General features: G+C 41.2%; 1 protein-coding gene across 7 annotated transcripts in view; it reads left to right on the plus strand.

Annotated features, from left to right (window-relative positions):
- Positions 1 to 643: 643 nt before the first annotated feature.
- Positions 644 to 18,131, plus strand: part of Bod1l1 (biorientation of chromosomes in cell division 1 like 1) — a 52,174-nt gene continuing 34,686 nt past the window's right edge. For 5 of the 7 annotated variants that reach the window (XM_038321188.1, XM_038321215.1, XM_038321195.1 and 2 more), the window contains exons 1-9: positions 644 to 880; positions 6,504 to 6,628; positions 9,940 to 10,133; positions 10,742 to 11,353; positions 12,187 to 12,336; positions 12,851 to 13,017; positions 14,606 to 14,717; positions 15,236 to 15,374; positions 17,741 to 17,813. In XM_038321188.1, the coding sequence (XP_038177116.1) occupies positions 644 to 880; positions 6,504 to 6,628; positions 9,940 to 10,133; positions 10,742 to 11,353; positions 12,187 to 12,336; positions 12,851 to 13,017; positions 14,606 to 14,717; positions 15,236 to 15,374; positions 17,741 to 17,813 (1,809 nt within the window). The remainder of the gene's footprint in view (positions 881 to 6,503; positions 6,629 to 9,939; positions 10,134 to 10,741; positions 11,354 to 12,186; positions 12,337 to 12,850; positions 13,018 to 14,605; positions 14,718 to 15,235; positions 15,375 to 17,740; positions 17,814 to 18,131) is intronic. The other 2 variants (XM_042054636.1, XM_042054637.1) reach the window with 1 other exon arrangement.

Here is an 18,131-nt window from a genome sequence, read left to right on the forward strand (position 1 = left end):
GTGAGTATATGCCATGCCTGAGACACAATCCCTTATAAGCTTCACCCACTATTCCCATACCGAGGCCGGTAGGTTAAAGACAGACAGGCAAAACCAGAAGAGTAGCTAGGAATGCCAAAGGGCAAACGGGATGGGTGGGTGGAACAGAAAAACGAAGACCCTAAAGTCACGCTTCTGGAAAGAAAATGGACAGAATCCTAGACTCCGGAGAGTTTGCCCGCAGTCCCAGGAACGGCTCACATGATAAACGCCTACGAGTCTCCACCACCCGGAGAAAAAGGAGCAGGAGCAGTGGGACTGGCAACCACACAGCTAAAACCAGGGCAACGCCTCCCTCTGGTCTACTCTGAGCTGACGCGGACGCCACCACAGCCAGCTTCAGCCAGGCTCAGCCTCGCGAGGGCGCTCGCGCCTCGCCTCGGCTGGAATTGGACCTCGGCGGCCCCCGTAGCCAGACCTTAGGCGCCGCTGCCACCGCCTTTTCCTTCTTTCCCTCAGTTCCCTTTCACTTCCGGGGTTGCTGTGGATCCGCTGGTTCCGTAACAACATCCCGTTGGCTTCCTTCAGGCGGCGGGACCTGTGTAGCCGCCTCCCCCGGAGCGCCTGCCCGCCTGGGCTCGCGCGCTCCACGGCCCGGGCCGCCATGGCTACCAACCCGCAGCCGCAGCCTCCACCGCCCGCGCCTCCGCCGCCGCCGCCGCAGCCACAGCCTCCACCGCCGCCGCCGGGCCCTGGGGCTGGTCCCGGAGCGAGCGGGCCGGGCGGCGCGGGTGCCGGCGCCGGGGACCCGCAGCTCGTGGCCATGATCGTGAACCACCTCAAGAGCCAGGGGCTCTTCGACCAGTTCCGCAGAGACTGCCTGGCGGACGTGGACACCAAGGTGCGGGGCCGGGACGGCGGGTGGCACGGGGAGCGGCGTCCCCAGACCGGACCCTCGGGACTGTCTCGCTCACAGGGCTCCCTTTGCAGCCGCCTCCGTCCTGAGGCGGTGCGCCGTGCACTCTGCAAGGCTTGGAATGTTCATTCATTCCCGTGCCCTTGTGTTCCTTTCGTAGGCTAGTGTTCCTTGAGTACCTACTATATGCCAGGCACTGCTTGGCCTCCACGATTACACCGCTTGGTAAGCGAGACCAATTCATTCTACTTAGAGACACTGGTTTGGAAGCATTAGGGCAAACGGGACTCGGTTTGGTGTTCATTTCTCGTGATTTATCGCTCTATTAATTTTGCACCCAAGTTGCTTTTTGCCCCCCTAAAGTTTCTTCGGTTGTAAACGCCACAAATTTGGCGTTTGCAAAAATCGTAAAGTGGTAATGGAGTAATCTGCAATGTGTTTTGCTGAGTGTTGTGGGGGAGGTCGAGTAAAGACGCGGTTGTAGGGAGGCAAACCTGGGCAGACAGAAAAGTGGGTTGGGATATGGGACTGTCGTTTGATCTCTAGCAATGACTGCCTGATTTAGTAGTTAGGTCAAGTCAGTTTGCTAAGATGAGAAGAGGCAGAGGGAGAGATGGAGATAGATTGGAGCCATTCCGTGGGGAAAGCATGGAGAAGAAATGACAGCACATGCTGAAGTGAAAGAAAGACTGGGGCGGGGGTGCGTTAGGCGAGCGAGGACGGTGAGGCCAGAAGAAGCAAAAAAGGTTCCCCGTCCAAAAAGAAGGAGAACGGAGGAACCCAGCACTGTCACCGAAAGGTGCTTTAGCCGGGGCAGGTGAAATGTATCTTGGCAGAGTGACCCGAGGGTGCAGGAAGGAGCGGTCAGTGTAGCTGGGGAAGAGCTAGGGAGTGTGTCTGGAAGCAGGTGAAGGGAGACGTGTTGCTTCCTAGTGTGGGCTTGTAGTTGCCTTCCTTTGGTTTTGTTGAGGGTTTAGTGTATTTATTTGTTTTGCTTCAAAGTGGTTGGGTTCATTTGATTGGAGTTGTGATGATGCAAGTTTTGTTTTGTTTTGTTTTTTTGTTTTTCCCCAGACTGACAGGTCTGAAAAACGTAGATTCCTTAAAAGGCGGGTGTTTACAGCACCTGCAAATCCTGGCCTTTGAGCACAGTTGTGCCATCTCCTCTAGAAAAATTCCTCCTAAGTACCCGAGGACATCTTCTCCTCCAAGGATTCTGGTCCTGGGCCCATGCTGGAGGTTTTATTCACAGGGACTTTAGTTTACTGGGGTGCGTATAGGAAATATAATGTTACCTTACTGAGGGACTATCGCAGCTGTATTTTAAAGTCATTGCTATTTCCTTTTGAAAAATAGTGGGAAAATTATATCTAATGACATGATCAGGTAAATATTTCTGCATATAAAGCTAGTTGGTTGTGAGCAGCAAGTGGATATTACACTTTGATGGTCTCAGAAGACTGTATATCTGTGTTGTCACTGTGTATATTGTATATAGAAATTAAGTTTTAATATACTAATGGATGTGCAGTCTTTATAATTCAACCTTTTATATATACTATTCCCGTTCATTGTTACTGCTGTATTCCTCCCAAAACTCTTAAAAGGAGATAATATTAAGATATTCCTTAGGGAAGAGAAGTTGGTATGATGATCTAAGAAAAGCTAGGCCCTTCTCTTTAAATGCTCGCATTAAAGTGCTGTTTTCTACGTTCACAGTAGTTGATTCTGGATGATTTCATGTGGTTCAACCTTGTGCTGAGGATAGAGAGCTGAGACACCACAGAACATTCTTCTCTAAATAAGAGAAGCATGAAGCTAGCTAAGGGCAAAACTGAAACAACATCCTCTGCCCAGAAAGTGGACACAGGAGGGCATAGTTACTGGAAATTTCTATAATGACTTTTTCTGTCTCCCAGCCTGACTTTTGACTTCTTTCTATCCCTCTCTTTTTTCTTCTCCCCTAGATAACAGTTGTGCTGGTTTAATTTAAAATATTTGTGATTAAGTCACATTTCTACTTTTTTCTAATTTGTAAAAAAGAAAAAGTATGCTACTTAGGAATGTCACATTTTTACAATACAATGAGTAAGCCAAAATAGAGATAATAGTCCCTAGTCATATAAAGGACTATTATTATTTTAATAGAACTCTTGAATCTCTTCTGCCACTCATGTAAAGTATGGTATTCTTCACAATTGAACCTAAAAGACTGTCCTGCTTTCACCCTAACAGTCTTCCCTACCTGTAGTGTATAGGCTGTTAACAGTCAGTGGATTGTCAGTCATACATGTGTAAGAGTCAAGACATTTGATAGCTTTCAGATGCTGTCCAAGAAAGATTATCTACCCTAGTGTGTCTGCACCAGGATAAGATGTGCCACTGTCTACTGCCACTCCTGGAGCTATATAATATAGTCCTCCCAGTACTCCTGCAGTCATCAGTGGCCCTTAGTTAACAAGACTATTCTGTTGCAGACCAGATACGACTGTCATTCTTGAAGAGTCTAGACCTTGAGCAACTCCAAAATCCACCTATACCAGTAAAGTTTCTCCATCTAGACAACCAGTCGTCAGATGTTGAGTCAGGTGTATGTCTTAGCCATTTTGCTCCCTTCTTATTGGTTACCAGCTGGAGAGTGAGGAGGGATGGTCAAGTGGCCCATCATTCTGTCTTAGAGGAGTTGGTGGAGCAAGAAAATAGAGCTTCTCTTTATTAGTGACAAAGGCAGTTTTTTGATCCTTTCTCAATTAGGAATGGCTCCTGGTCAATTAGTTCATTTGCTGATCAAACCTTATGTACCAGACATTCCTTAGAAGCTGGGAATATAGCAGTAAACCAGAACCCTGCTGTTTGACAGCTATCCCAGAAGAGAAATAAACAGTAAGTAGTGTGTAATCAGCTCTGTACAAAAGAATAAAGCAAGAAAAGCATGAGGAGGCTTACTGTTCTGTTCTGGGTAATCTTTCAGTTAAGATAGTGTGTGAGCTGTCCTTGAAAGGACTGGAAAAGTGAATGCCTTCCAACCCTAGAGCAGAGGGAGTGCAGAAGACCCGAGGCAGAACTGCTGAGAGAAGAAAGCCCAGCGCCCCCTCCACCATTCTAGTCAATTTTGTGTCTCAGCTTAATTGTTTGGGTGGGGGGACTTCTAGTACTGAGAAGTTATTAGTGAGTTTGAGCAAAAGATCATGATCTGACTTATATTTTAGATGAGGTGATAATTCGTGATCTACTTTGAACAAATGTTTTTGATAACACTAGCGTTAGAAAATTTAACATACTCTCTTGGAAGATGGACTTCAGTTAGGCTTGGATAGGCAGGAATACCAGCCAATGAGAAGCCTTGGAGCATGGGTGTGGAAAAGGTGGTAGGAAATAGTTCTGGACATCCTCCTGAGGTGGAGCTTCAGCTGACATCTGAAGACTTTGCTTATCAGAAGAGCCCGTTGACTTTAAATTTAAGGCAAGATCTGCCATGGAGCACAGCTGGCCTGAATTCAGTATGTAGCCCAAGTAGACCTTGAAATTGCCATCCTCCTGCCTCAGCCTTGAGATTACAGACCTGTACCATCATGCTCTGCTAAAATCTTATCATGGGAAAATCTTAGAAACCAGAAAAACTTTCCTTTGGTGGAGCTGAAATTATAATTTCTTTTGAGGGGACTGAAAAGCTAAATAATTCAAGTTTAATAAACACTTGTTAAAAGAAGAAATACACATTATAAACGTTAGGGAAAAAGACATTTTCAGGGTGATTTAAACTGAGTGGAGCGGGGCATACGTAAATAACTGAGCGACCGAAAGAGAAAGTAGACGACAGCGAAAGTCCGGAATTGAAAGTGAGGGAAGAGCATCTCTTAAGGCGAGGCCCTTCGGTGTGTTGGACGGTAGTTACCTAGTTACTCATCACTTACTTGCCAAGCGGTGTAGACAAGAGCAGGGTTGCACGGCAATACAGTGCCCTGCAAGAACTGGTGAATGGTGGTATGTATAGAAGATGGCAGGAACTGGGAAAGAATGGCTGTATGATATTTGGGGTGTCAGAATGCCCTGTGTTCCGATGAGCTCTGAAGATGAGAGCTTTGTCAGATGGACAAGTAGAGGGAATGGGTGTATGAAAATTGGCTGCTGGCATATATGCTTTTAAAGGAGAGGGGGAGAAGTGGCACAGGGTGATACTGTGCTTAAAAATCATTCTAGGTCACCTACCTATATTAAAGAAGAAAAAAAGGCTGATAAAGGAAAGATAACCCTCAATGAGTAGGTGAAGGGACTAACTTACTCAGTGAGGACCACTTCTTTCTTTTTTTATTTATTTGCTTGGTTGGTTGGTTTTGAGTTTTTGAGGCAATTTCTTTGTAGACTTGGCTGTTCTGGAACTCGCTCTGTAGATCAGGTTTGCCTCAAACTCAGAGATCCACCTGCTTCTGCCTTCTAAGTGCTGGGATTAAAGGTATGCACCACCACTGTCCTTACAACTATTTCTTAAATAGGGATTTTTTTTTTCTTCCAGAACAGGGTTTCTCTGTGTAGTTTTGGTGTCTGTCCTGGAAATAGCTCTTGTAGACCAGGCTGTCCTCGAACTCACAGAGATCTGCCTGCCTCTGCCTTCTAAGTGCTGGGTTAAAGGCGTGCACCACCACTGCCCAGCTCTTCCTTCTTTTGGGGGAAGGCAAGGATGGGGGTTCTGAGCCCTAGACACTGTGCCTTTTGAGCAGACTAGTTCTTGTAGGATCTGTCCTGAGCTGTGTGGATTAGTCAATAGCATCCTTGCTCTCTCCTCCTCAGTTATGATCTAAAATGCTTTAGGCAAATGCCCCCTTTGGGGAAGAGAGTTTATAATCACTCCTGCTTGAGACCTACTTTTACATCAGATTTGGGTTATAGTTCAGCGGTCTGTCCCTGAAAATTTCTCTTGGGTCCATACCTTTTACATGATATATTACTATCGCAGACTTTGATTATTTTAGTTATTGCATACTTTGCCAGATGAGTTGTGTGTCTGTTATGCTCAGGTATGGAATCACAATGCTTATATTTATAATGAATTTCTACTTTCAAACCTCCTTGTGTAAGCACCAGGTCCCAGTCTGTGTTTTAAACTTCATTTCCATTGCCCCTTGTGCTCTCTTCACCAACAAAATTAGACTACCAATATAGGGTTCCCTAATATTTCTGACATTGTATTTTTCCTAGTCCCCTTGTTATTTTCTCCTGTCCACAAAGAAGGCCGTTCTTCTCCCTAGTTACATCATGTAACTTTGAACCAATTTTCCAGGTCAAATGCCACATTCTCAATCAAGGCTTCTTTCCTGGGCTTTGATGCCTTTCTTCCTTTCCAATACTCCAACATTAACATTTTTGTCTTGTTTCTAGTCTTTTGTCTACAAAAAAAGCCTTTATCTTACTTTATTTTCAAACAGCTTGTCTTAGACAAAATAGGCACTATTTAAAAGTTATGACTGAGAAGATTTCCGTCCACACTATTAAGAAACCTTAGGCCTATTAAGTAAACTAAAATTTCTGAAATAGTTATCAATATTATATTAATTAATTAATGGTTTCTGGAATTTATGGGTTTTTTTGCTGTTGTTGTTTTTCTTTCTAGCCTGCCTATCAGAATCTGAGGCAGAGAGTTGACAACTTTGTTGCAAACCACTTGGCTACTCATACCTGGAGTCCGCACCTTAATAAGAACCAACTGAGAAACAATATCCGACAGCAAGTTCTGAAGTAAGTCTGAGTTAGAGTGCACAGCTCAGTTTAAAATGCTGCTCCTTACCTTGTCTAAAAGCCAGCAGAAATACATTGTTCTGATGCTGGCAGTTTGGGGAGGTTGATGTGACTTGGTCCAGCATAATTTTGGAGAATGGCCTCATCAGTTCATTTTTCTCCTACAAATTCTAACTCTATTCTTTTATTGTCGTGGTACTTAAGCATTCAAGAAAAGAAATAGCATGACTGAAAAGACAATTTGTCCAAGAAAGATCTCTATGTAAATAGTAATAGATGCAAATGCTATAATGTCCTAGACAGTTACTTTAATGACAACTTTCTTATTTAGCAAATAGAACATGATAGAACCCTGAAGTTAAAAAGAATCCCTTGTTTGTAGGTGTTTTGACTTCTAAATATATAGGATGTCGCCAAAAGCAAATATATTTGATCTGTCTGGCCATTTTTGCATCAGCACAAGAAACAAAGACTAAAAAGCTGCAATATTTTTAAAAGTCTGGAATATTTACTTTTTAAAAAGAACAAACTTGATTTACAACCTTTTACTTGTTTTTGAATATAAATATTTGCTAAGACAAAAAGATGTTCTATCCCAGTTGTTTAAAGAGTACCTATTCTTCCTGCTCTGACAAATATTTATATCCAAGAACATTTATAAAACATGGTTTTAAACAGGTGAGCAGTCTAGCTCAAGCCTATGTAGTGTGGTAGTTCCAAGCCCCAGGAAGCCCAGAAATAAAAATTCACCAAAAAGTCCATTTAGCCCCAGGTAATACTAGAAACCTGGAGTTAGGAGCTTAGACTGTGTCGACCTGTGTATGAGAAAAGGAAATAGCACTGGCTTTGTTGTCTGTGTTTTAAAAGCTGTGTGAGCACCTGTAAAAGAGTCCAGGTGAGAACAAAAGATGCCATCAGAAGGCTGCTTAATAATACCTGCTGGTAAAAAGTCAAAGCTGTTTCCTGAAAAGAAGATGCTAGAAGGAGTCTTTTGAGTGACAGGCCAAGAAGGCCCTTTATTTCCACAAAGGCCTTCAGTAGAACAGTAAGCAAAGTAGCACAGGAATGGGGAGGAGGGGGCAGCTATGGTGCCGACTCACATTTACATGCAATGCTGCTGATAATACAGGGCTCTCTTTCAGCACTTCTAGCTGCTGCCCTTCTCACACATGATTGCATTGCTTCGTTACTTTAATGTTCAAATCTGTAAGATAAGGAAGCTGTTATTTTTATTTTTTTTAGGTAAGGGAAATGTAAAAATCACTTACAATCCTAGTACCAATAAGATCTTTACCACAGTTTCATGTTGGTAAAAGGTAAAGAAGCCAATGATTATGGCAGTGGTGAACACTGGTGCTGCCTAAGTAGTGAGCTGCCTTTCTCTAGACCTGAGCCTGGGAAGGAGAATGGCCGAATTCTGGAAAACTTAAATGCTATTCTTCCTAAGACTTCTATTAAATTTCCTCTTGTTATCCTCTGGGTATGGAGGTCAAAGAAAAAGTTTGGGAGTAATTTCTGTCCCTTCCACTATGAAATCCAGGCATTGAATTCAGGTCCCTGGACTTACATAGGGAATGCTTTTAACTCCTGAAACATCTTGCTTGCCCCATTTGCAAAGTTTTATGTTAGTGATAGTAGTATATTAAAGTTTTTCTTTTCCTTAGAGAAGGATTTGTTTTGTTTTGTTTGTGTTTTTTCTGTTTTGCTTGTGTTTTTGTTTTGCGACAGGGTCTCATTTTGTAACTCTGGCTCTCTGTCCTCAAACTCACTCTGTAGACCTGGCTTGACTCAATCATACAGAGACCTGCCTGCCTCTGCCTCTTGAGTACCAGGAGTAAAGGCATACACCTCTACACCTGGTTTAGAAAAGGATTTTTTAGTTGTATGCAAATTAATACTATATGGATAAACTAACCCTATAAACAACTGTAATCTGAAGCAGGTTTTCATAAACACACTGGAGAAAATGTTCAGCTGATTGACTAAGGTTTCTCTGTATCTTTAGAGCCTGTCCTGGAACTCACTCTGTAAATCAGGCTGGCCTCAATATTTTCTACTACATTTGCAAGTCACCTTTAAGGGGGACAAAAAAGAAACCTTTAAGATACAACACTGTTTTCAGTATTTGCATTCTGTTTTTTAATCTTAGAACTTTAAAAAGCAGGTAACCTACTTTGCTGCATATCAGCTCATTTTTCTTTATGTCCCACATAAATAAAATTTATAGTAACACATGGTTGTTCAAAGCCTCCGGGATTAAGAATCCAGTCCACCCTCACTTCTGACAGGTGCACTTAGAAACAGCATTTGACATTTTAAGGATCAACACCTCATCTGTTCTATCCAGAAAGAGGGAGGCCAAGAAGCAGAAGGTGACTAGTACCTCAGTTTCCAACAGTGTCCTGGGCACTAATTGCTCCTGGTGCATTCTAGGAGGAAATGTGTTCCTAAGTCTATTGTACTCAGATGTCATTTTATAAGAGTACTGCTTATGTCACTGCTTTCTCTGTCTTCTGTGATGTTTCTTTAACTTGGAGCCCCTTTCCTCCCTTCCTTTTCTATATGTATCAAGACTCAGTTCAGATGTCTTCTCCTAGTGGAATATTCTCAACTTACCTTAGACATAGGCAATAATCCCTTACAGTACATGGTATAAGTTCATGCCTAGCCCCTTGTATTTTAGTTGTGTCTGTATCTTTAACCAGTGTAGGGCCCAGGTCTGGTTTGTAGCTGCTTGGTGGCCAGCATGGTGCCTTTTATGTAGAAGACATTCATAACCTGACTCATGAACAACTAAATCATTCTGTTTTATAGCAGGAAGGTAATAAAAAGAAAGCCAGACATCTTGAGTTTTATTTTTGCTTTTCTTGTTTCTTCTTCCTTAATTTGATGAAATTATACTTTGTGTATATTCTTCACTTTAACTGGAAACTCTAAGACTTATAAAAAGTTTATATTTTCTATTTTTAAAATAAGAAAGTTTCAAAGTCAAGAGATTTACTTTAGCCCTGGAACTCATCAGTCGTGAGGTGCTCTTGTGTCCCAGGGATGGAGGTTGATGGAAGCTCCACCTCCCATGTGTTCTGAAGTGCTGAAGCTACTTCCAAGGCCTTTTATATGTTTTAGTTTTTCCATCAGTGGTGCATTGCTGGAGAGTTTACAGATGTCCTTAAAACCACTGCTGTGGTAAACTTCCCGAATAGACTATTGAAGGTTGAACATATTTATAATAGATACTAATTATTTAAGATAATGTATGCAAATAATATAAAATTATTTCTTTACCTCTCTGTGAATTACCCGTGTTTTAGATCAGGAATGCTGGAGTCTGGTATCGACCGAATTATTTCACAGGTTGTAGATCCAAAGATCAACCACACATTCAGGCCTCAGGTGGAAAAGGCTGTGCATGAGTTTCTGGCCACACTGAATCACAAAGAGGAAGCAGCAGCTGGCAACACAGCTCCTGACGATGAGAAGCCGGACTCTTCTGTCATTACCCAAGGTGCTTTGGTTTAATCTTGTCAGTCCCTGTGCTCTTCTTGATCTGATTGCCTACGTAGGGAAATTTGGTTTTCTGACACCTTGCTCCATTTCAATATTTCTCAAATTCCTCAACTGGCATGACATTTCTTTTTTGAAATTAAATTTAAAAAGCATTTTAATAATAATTAGTTTATGAGTTGGACAGTGGTGGCACACGCTTTTAATCCCAACACTCAGGAGGCAGAGGCAGGTGGATCTCTGTGAGTTCGAGGCCAACCTGGTCTACAAGAGCTAGTTTCAGCACAGACTCTAAAGCTACAGAGAAACCCTGTCTTGGGGGTTGGGGGAGAGAGTTTATGTGTGCGTGCTCACTATAAGAAAGTAAGTAACTGGAATAATAAGGCATTCTTCTCACAACTGGAATGTTCTCAGATGTGTTGGTGTCTTTCCTTTAAACACTGTTTTCAGGAGACAGAAATTTCTGAGTTTGCATACCAGTACTGTACCTGAAAACCTACAGGAACATGCATTTCTGCACAGCTTGTAACAGTGGTGTGTTGTGTGGATAAAGTAGAAGGATGTACTTTTTTGCATAAATTTATTTCACGTCTTATCTTCTCCTTGAAGGTGTTCCTGCTCCTGGGCCCAGTGCTAATGTGGCCAGTGATGCCATGTCAATCTTGGAAACCATAACTTCTCTTAACCAAGAAGCTAATGCTGCTCGCGCTTCAACAGAAATGTCAAATGCCAAAACCAATGAGAGAGTGCCCAGAAAACTCTCATCTCAGCCTAGCACTGACATCAGCACTGATAAGGAGAGAGGCTCGGAGGATGGAGCTGATAGAGAAAAGGCTACCCCTGATTCTGGAGCCGAAGGGATAGAAACCGCTCCCAAGTCAGAAGAACCTAGTGATCTCTCTTGTTCAGTGGAAGAAGCTAAAAATCACACGAAAGAGAATAGCTTACTTTTACCAAGTAAGGATGCTCAGCAGGAAAGCAGTGACCAAAAATATAAATCAGTGGACAAAGCAGAAAAGAAACCAGACAGTAATGAGAAAGGAGAAAGAAAGAAAGAAAAGAAGGAAAAGACTGAAAAAAAAATTGATCACTCCAAAAGGAGTGAAGAGACACAGAAAGTGAAAGATGAGAAACAGTCAAAGGACAGAGAAGTGGAGAACATGAAGCCTCCTTCTGAAAAGATCAACAGCAGAGCCAGGACTGCCGAGGGGACAAAAGAAGGTGCGTACACACATCCATGCTGCTTTCAAGAGCAGAATGTCCTTAGAGGAAGAGTGACAGTGTCACATTTGGCTTTGGATTTTAATGATCTGTTTTGATGCTTCCATATCAACTTTAAAACTTGTAAAACTATAAAATAATAAGCTGGCGGGGCTGGAGAGATGGCTCAGTGGTTAAGAGCATCGCCTGCTCTCTCAAAGGTCCTGAGTTCAATTCCCAGCAACCACATGGTGGCTCACAACCATCTGTAATGGGGTGCCCTCTTCTGGCCTGCAGGCATACACACAGACAGAACATTGTATACATAATAAATAAATAAATATTTTTAAAAAATAATAATAAGCTGGGCATGGTGCCATACAACAAAAAGCCCAGCACTGAGCATGCTGATTGCAAGATCCAGGCCAGCCTGGGCTAAATAATCAGGTTTTATTTGCACTGGGGGGAAGAAAGGCAATAAGTATTTACAACTTCATTACTATACATATGTATTTATTCTCAATGAAAATTAACAGAAAAACTATAAACTCTGTAACTTGTGTTATAATTTATTCACACTGTTCCAAGCAACTTAATTTATATATGCTGATCTTCAAAATACTAGGTAGTAATAATCAGTTATTAAAAATTTACATTTGTGCATATCTTCACATTACAAATTAATAGTTATTTTTGCAAGTTACTGTTTTACCTTTGTATTTTATTAAGATAGCCTTTCTGAAAGCTAATTTCTTTGACATCTGTTTAAAGGAGGGAATTTTTAATGTACAGGTTTAGGTTTTAAATATGCTCTTATTTCTAGTTGTTTATTTTGTTTCGTTTTCTTCTTTAAGATTGCTCTTTGATGGATTCTGATGTGGATGGTCTCACTGACATCACAGTTAGCTCTGTCCACACCAGTGACCTTTCATCTTTTGAGGAAGACACAGAGGAGGAAGTTGTCATGTCTGATAGCATGGAAGAAGGAGAGATTACATCAGATGGTAATGCACTTTTCTCAGTGTCTCTGCGATGTTTCAGTTAAGCATTATTTGTGTTGTGTTCTAGTATGGCTACTTCTTAACAGAGTGTGACATAACAAGAACCTGCTACCTTGTGATTGTAAGATTGGCCTCTGCCTGAGCTGTAGGGTTGTCTGTCTAATCCGCCCTGTACAAGTTACTGTAAAACTTTGTTCTCCATAGCCAAGGCCAGTGTGGTGTACATAATGAGTTCCAGGACAGCCAAGGAGACAGACAGACATGAGATCTCAAGTGTGCTTTAAAGTGCACCTTCAGGTGAAATTCCTCAGCAGTGACAAAGACATTCCTCACATGTCCACTGACAAGCAAGAATTAACTACTTGTCAATGTCGACTTCTGAATTTTCTTAGATAGACACCCCTTTGGACCTTTAAATATACTTAAAGTATATTGGTGTTTTTTGCTGCTTATGTGACATGTTGATGCTGTTGCTGGTTAAGAGAAGCACTCACTCTTTATATTGAATTCTTTCCAGATGAAGAGAAAAACAAGCAGAATAAAGCAAAAACTCAAACCACTGAGTCTGGTGATGGGAAAGCCAGAAGTGTACGGCATGCTTATGTTCACAAACCTTACCTTTACTCAAAGTACTACAGTGATTCTGATGATGAACTCACAGTAGAACAACGGCGCCAGTCCATCGTAAGTTAAGTTCCCTCCCTTGCTGATTTAGCAGTGGCCCTCAACCTTCCTAGTGCTATGACCCTTTAATGCGTATTGTGGTAACTCCCAACCATAAAATTATTTCATTGCTACTTCATAACTATAATTTTGCTACTGTTATGAATTGTAATGTAAATATCTAATATGCAGGATATCTGATATGAGACCCCTGTGAAAGGATTGTTGAACCCTCAAAGGGATTGCAATGCCCAGGTTCAGAACTGTTGTGATTTAACCTGCTATACCAGGTTGACAGAATTTGAATAGTAGTCTGCCCAAGGTACAAGTTTGCACAGGGCAGACATAGCCTTGCCCTCAGGGAGCTTGCCATGGAACTACGTAAACTTGACACAAAGGTGGTTGTATCATTGTTACTAACAGGTGAAAAAAGGCAGCATATTATGAAAATGCTCATTTCATATAAAGATACAGTGTGCAACTAGTATAGTTTTGAGGGAAATGCAGTCCATTGATTTCCTGGTTTGAAAATGCTTCTATCAAGTATCATTCAGTTAATGATAGTTTTTAAAGTAAAATTCATTGATTTTTAAATTGCTTACAATTTAAGAAACATTAAAATATGAAAATATTTCAAGATAACGGGGAATGTTGCGGAAAACACTACAAAATGTTATTGCTAGCTAGTTTTCCTTCTAGACTTATTTCTTAGAGAGGATATTGGATAGGAGCTGTGCTCCTGCTTAGGATTTTTGAAATTTTGGCTGTGAGCTCTGATGCAGAAAGGGGTGGTAAGAATAACAAAATTATTGTGAACTCTCCCTAACTGAGATTCTACCCTCAGAAAGCTCCAAGGCCACACCTTAGACCCAGGAATATAACCACCAAGACAGATTGGTGTAGAACTTACCTGTCACTTAAATCTGCATTTCAACTGTTCCTTTAGGAATAATTGAAAAGCTATGAGGGGCTTACCCACTTAAGCTTGTTATTCATATTTTTATAGCTTACCCCCCTTTTTTGTTGTAACAACTAGTTTGTTAAATCACCTTTTCTCAGAGATATATCTTTCCTTTCAATCTAATGGCATTCTAAAACAGTAATTAAAAGTTTTCTTATCTGTGTCTTCTATCTGGTAGCTTCCAAAATAGAGCAGTCGTAGCCATACGTATATACACTTAGTGTATGTCTACTTTTTTTTTAAGATTTATGTGTATGTTTTGCCTGTGATATATCTGTATACCTAGTGACTGCAGAATTTAGAAGAAGGTGTTGGGTCCCCTGGAACTGGAGTTAGCGATGGTTGTTAGCTATCATGTAGGTGCTGGGAACTGATCCTGGGTCCTCTATAAGAACATAAAGTGCTTTTAACCCCGAGCCATCTTGTTAGCCTTATGTATGTGTGTATCCCATTGATGTATAAGAACATCAGAAGAGCAAACTAAAACTGTGTTAGCTGGGGGACTTTGAATACTTGGCAGCCACACCCAAGGCCTCATTTGCGGGCCAGATCGCCCTCCGAGATGCACTCTCAGCTTTTCCTCACACATCTTCTCTCAGAATGTCTTTGTTTTACCTGATAACTTGTCAGGCAATTTTGTGGTTTTAGGCTAAAGAAAAAGAAGAGAGACTTTTGAGAAGACGAATCAATAGAGAGAAACTTGAAGAAAAACGAAAACAGAAAGCAGAGAAGACAAAATCTTCCAAAGTGAAGAGCCAAGGTATAGCAGATATTGCTGCTATTTGAGAGTACATTATACACACAGTCATCTTGTAGTTAGTCTCCTATTGCTTGTGACATATGCATATAGAATAGTGTCATCTGTTCCTCAGTGTGGAAGTAATTTATCCTGTAGTAGTGGATAAATGGATTTCAGATAAAGGTAGTTGAGCATTTCTGGTGAAGAAAACACAGCTAGACTGTACCTTTTATCATCTTTGCTTTTCCCTTTCCTTTTCTGCTCCTCTCTTTGATCCTGGGGAGTATGCTGACATTTATTTGGCAGAGTGACTACAACAAAAGTGAGATCTGTTTTTCCTAGCAGAAATTGAGATCCATTCAAAGCTATTTTGTGCTTTAAAGTAATTATAAAACCTTAGTGAAAAGTAAATATAGCACTGTCACAAAACTGTCTTCTAAAGCCAAGCTTATTTATTTATCTACTTATTGTGTGTGTGTGTGTGTGTGTGTGTGTGTGTGTGTGTGTGTGTGTGTGTATGTGTGTGTGTGTGTTTCTAGGAAAAAGTAGTGTGGACCTAGAAGACTCATCAACCAAGACTTTGGAACTGAAAACCCCAAGAATTAAAGAAGTCCTTAAAGAACGGAAAGTTCTAGAGAAAAAAGTAGCATTAAGCAAAAGGAGAAGAAAAGATTCGAGGTACATTGTTGTCTGTCTTGTTCTAATTGTCACATTAGTGGTGTGCTTCCAGAAGAGGGCATTGAAAGTGGTCATAGGCTGTCTTAAAAAGTAACCAGTCATGGTGGTGCCCACCATTAATCCCAGCACTTAGGAGGCATGGGCTGTGGAATCTCTGTGAGTTTGAGGCCAGCCAGGTCTTCATAGAGAGTTTCAGGACAACTAGGGCTATAGAAAGAGACCCTGTCTCCCATTTTAAAAAAAAAAAAGTACTCTTTACTTAGTCTCTGCACTTTGATGGGCTGTGAGTTTTTGTGTTAACTACCATTTTTGTGCAAGGAAACATCTCTGTTGCGGTCTGAGAGTTGCACTAATCTGTAGGTATAGAAATAGCCCTGGAACTGCCTGTGTAGACGAGGATGGCCTTGAACTCACAGAGGTCTTTCTGCAGCAGCCTCTAAAGTACTGGAATTAAAGGTATGTGCCATCACACCTGGCTTTTTTAGAGATAAAAATTTATATGGCACCTTGATATTTTATCTATTTAGCAGAATAACGGTAGTGTGTTCACCCCTGGGTCCTATGAGCTCCTCAATTATGCATTTTTTTTTAGTCAGATTTACAGTACTAGGCATGTGTTTCTTTTTATAGATCAGGCCTTCAATCCAGCAGAATGATTAGTGGCACCCGTGACATTCATCACAGTATTGCACCTATGAGCATGTCTTGCCATGCTGGTCATTATTGTTGCTCACTGGGTCCACAACTCTATGATTGCTGATGACTCACTCCATCCCCAGGAGCCTGCTTAACCCTCTGGCACTATGAAATCTAACCAGTAGGGAAGACGCTTTCAGAGTAGCACCAGCTTGAGTTCTCCATTTTCTGTGACCAAGGTGTGTGTTGCTGTCATCAGTTATGGTGACTACTAAGATTGGTGACAATAGCCTATACTGTGCTGGGGGTCTCTGAGACCTCCTCCCAGCCAACAACTTGAGGGGAGGCATCTCATACCTGGTCTAGGTTTTTATTTGGCAACCTGTGGCTTCTTGGGGGCACATCATCCTCTGTGGATCCCAGGGATAGTACTCAGGTCACTTGTCTTGGCAGGAAGCAGCTTTACCTGCTGGACCGTCTTGCTAACCTTGACATTCTTAATTGAAAAACAGAAGTGGATGCACCCATGGGAATAATTTGTACTACTTTGTAATAGGAAGTAATTGGGGGGGGGGGGTGGAATCGTACAGAAAAACAGAATAAAGAAAACAACAATCTGTTGGATTAAAAAAGAAAGAAAGTGAAAGTTTCACCTTGAATATAAATGTTACCGTGTGTTTATAATGGCCTTGGAGTTGGTTTTTATTCTTCATTGTGTTAAGAATAGAGTATTTTAAAGTAATATTTTAATTAATTTTGTGAGAATCTGACAGAAACTTTAGATTCTACTCCAGAAGTATACAGACATAAGCATGAAGTTTCTACTGAGTATCAGAGAATTGAGTTTAAGGGCCCCTGGAAGTACTTGGAGAAGTATCTTGTCTGGGTCCATGGTAACCACTTACTAACAGTGGGTGGTGCATCTGTTCACCAGTCTTTTCAACAACTTTTTTTTTAACATCATCCCATCATTTTTCCCTTTCACATGAAGTCAGGTTCTTTTAATTTTTTAAACACTGTATTGTCATTGCTAATAGTTTAAAAAAACCAAAAAAAAAAAATTACAAAGGCAAAGACACTCTTGAAAGTAGCCATGTGATGTGAACTGTGGCCTACAGTTTTACTGTTCTTTTAAATTACAATTCTTTTTTAAGTTTACTTTTTTACTATTTTATGTGTATGTGTATACATAAGCATTTATCTGTACCACATATATGCAGGAGCCTATGGAGACCACGAGTTGGCGTTGTATGCTCTGGAACTGGAGTTAAAAGTGGTTGTGAGCTGCCATGTGGGTCCTCTGAAAGTCATTGAGTGCTCTCCCTCCAGTCCATCATCGCAATTACGTAAATTAATCATAAACTTCCAGATAAGTAGATTTACAGAACTCAGAGAGAGATGTCAGTTCTCAGACTTACTGTACCCTGTTCACCTTGCTCTGAATCATAAAGGCCTCCCTGCTTACCGAAAAGATGGTTGGACTTTCAAATGTCTGCATAGCAGATGTAGTGTTCACAGTGCAGCACATTAGGAATTGTCCTTGTAACATGTTTTCCTTTAGCACCAGGAGTTGTGCTCTCTGATGACTAAGAGTGAGGTTTAGATTAAATTGTAACCGTCCTCCACAAATGAAAGGAAAAGTCATGGCAAAGAAAAGACTTTCTTTCAACTTTCTTGTGAGATTCTTAGATTCAGATTAGAAATTCATATTTGATTTGCTCCCCTCTCAGGAATGTTGATGAGAATTCCAAAAAGAAACAGCAGACTGAGGAAGAGTCCAAAGAAGCCCTCAAAACAAGTGAGGTACGTCTTAATGAGACCTTTGTTACCTGCCCTTTTGTTAAGGGTGGGCCATTCATGTTCCTTTGCAGTGAAACAGCATAGTACGATCTTTTCTGTGTGATGTATTAAAACCATCACCTTCTTAAGCCTCTTCCCATTCTGACCTGAATTCCTTGTTGTGATGAGTCGATGCATATGATTTTGTTTGATCTAGGTAAGAAACTGTTTCTCTACCTTCTTTATCCTGTTTTTTTTTATATATAGCAATAACAAAAATGTCAGTAAGAAGAAAGAGGAGAGAAAACTAAAATCCCCATAACAGGTCTTCTACTTTATCTC

This window comes from Arvicola amphibius, chromosome 1 (genome assembly GCF_903992535.2).
Source record: "Arvicola amphibius chromosome 1, mArvAmp1.2, whole genome shotgun sequence".
Taxonomy (NCBI): domain Eukaryota; kingdom Metazoa; phylum Chordata; class Mammalia; order Rodentia; family Cricetidae; genus Arvicola; species Arvicola amphibius.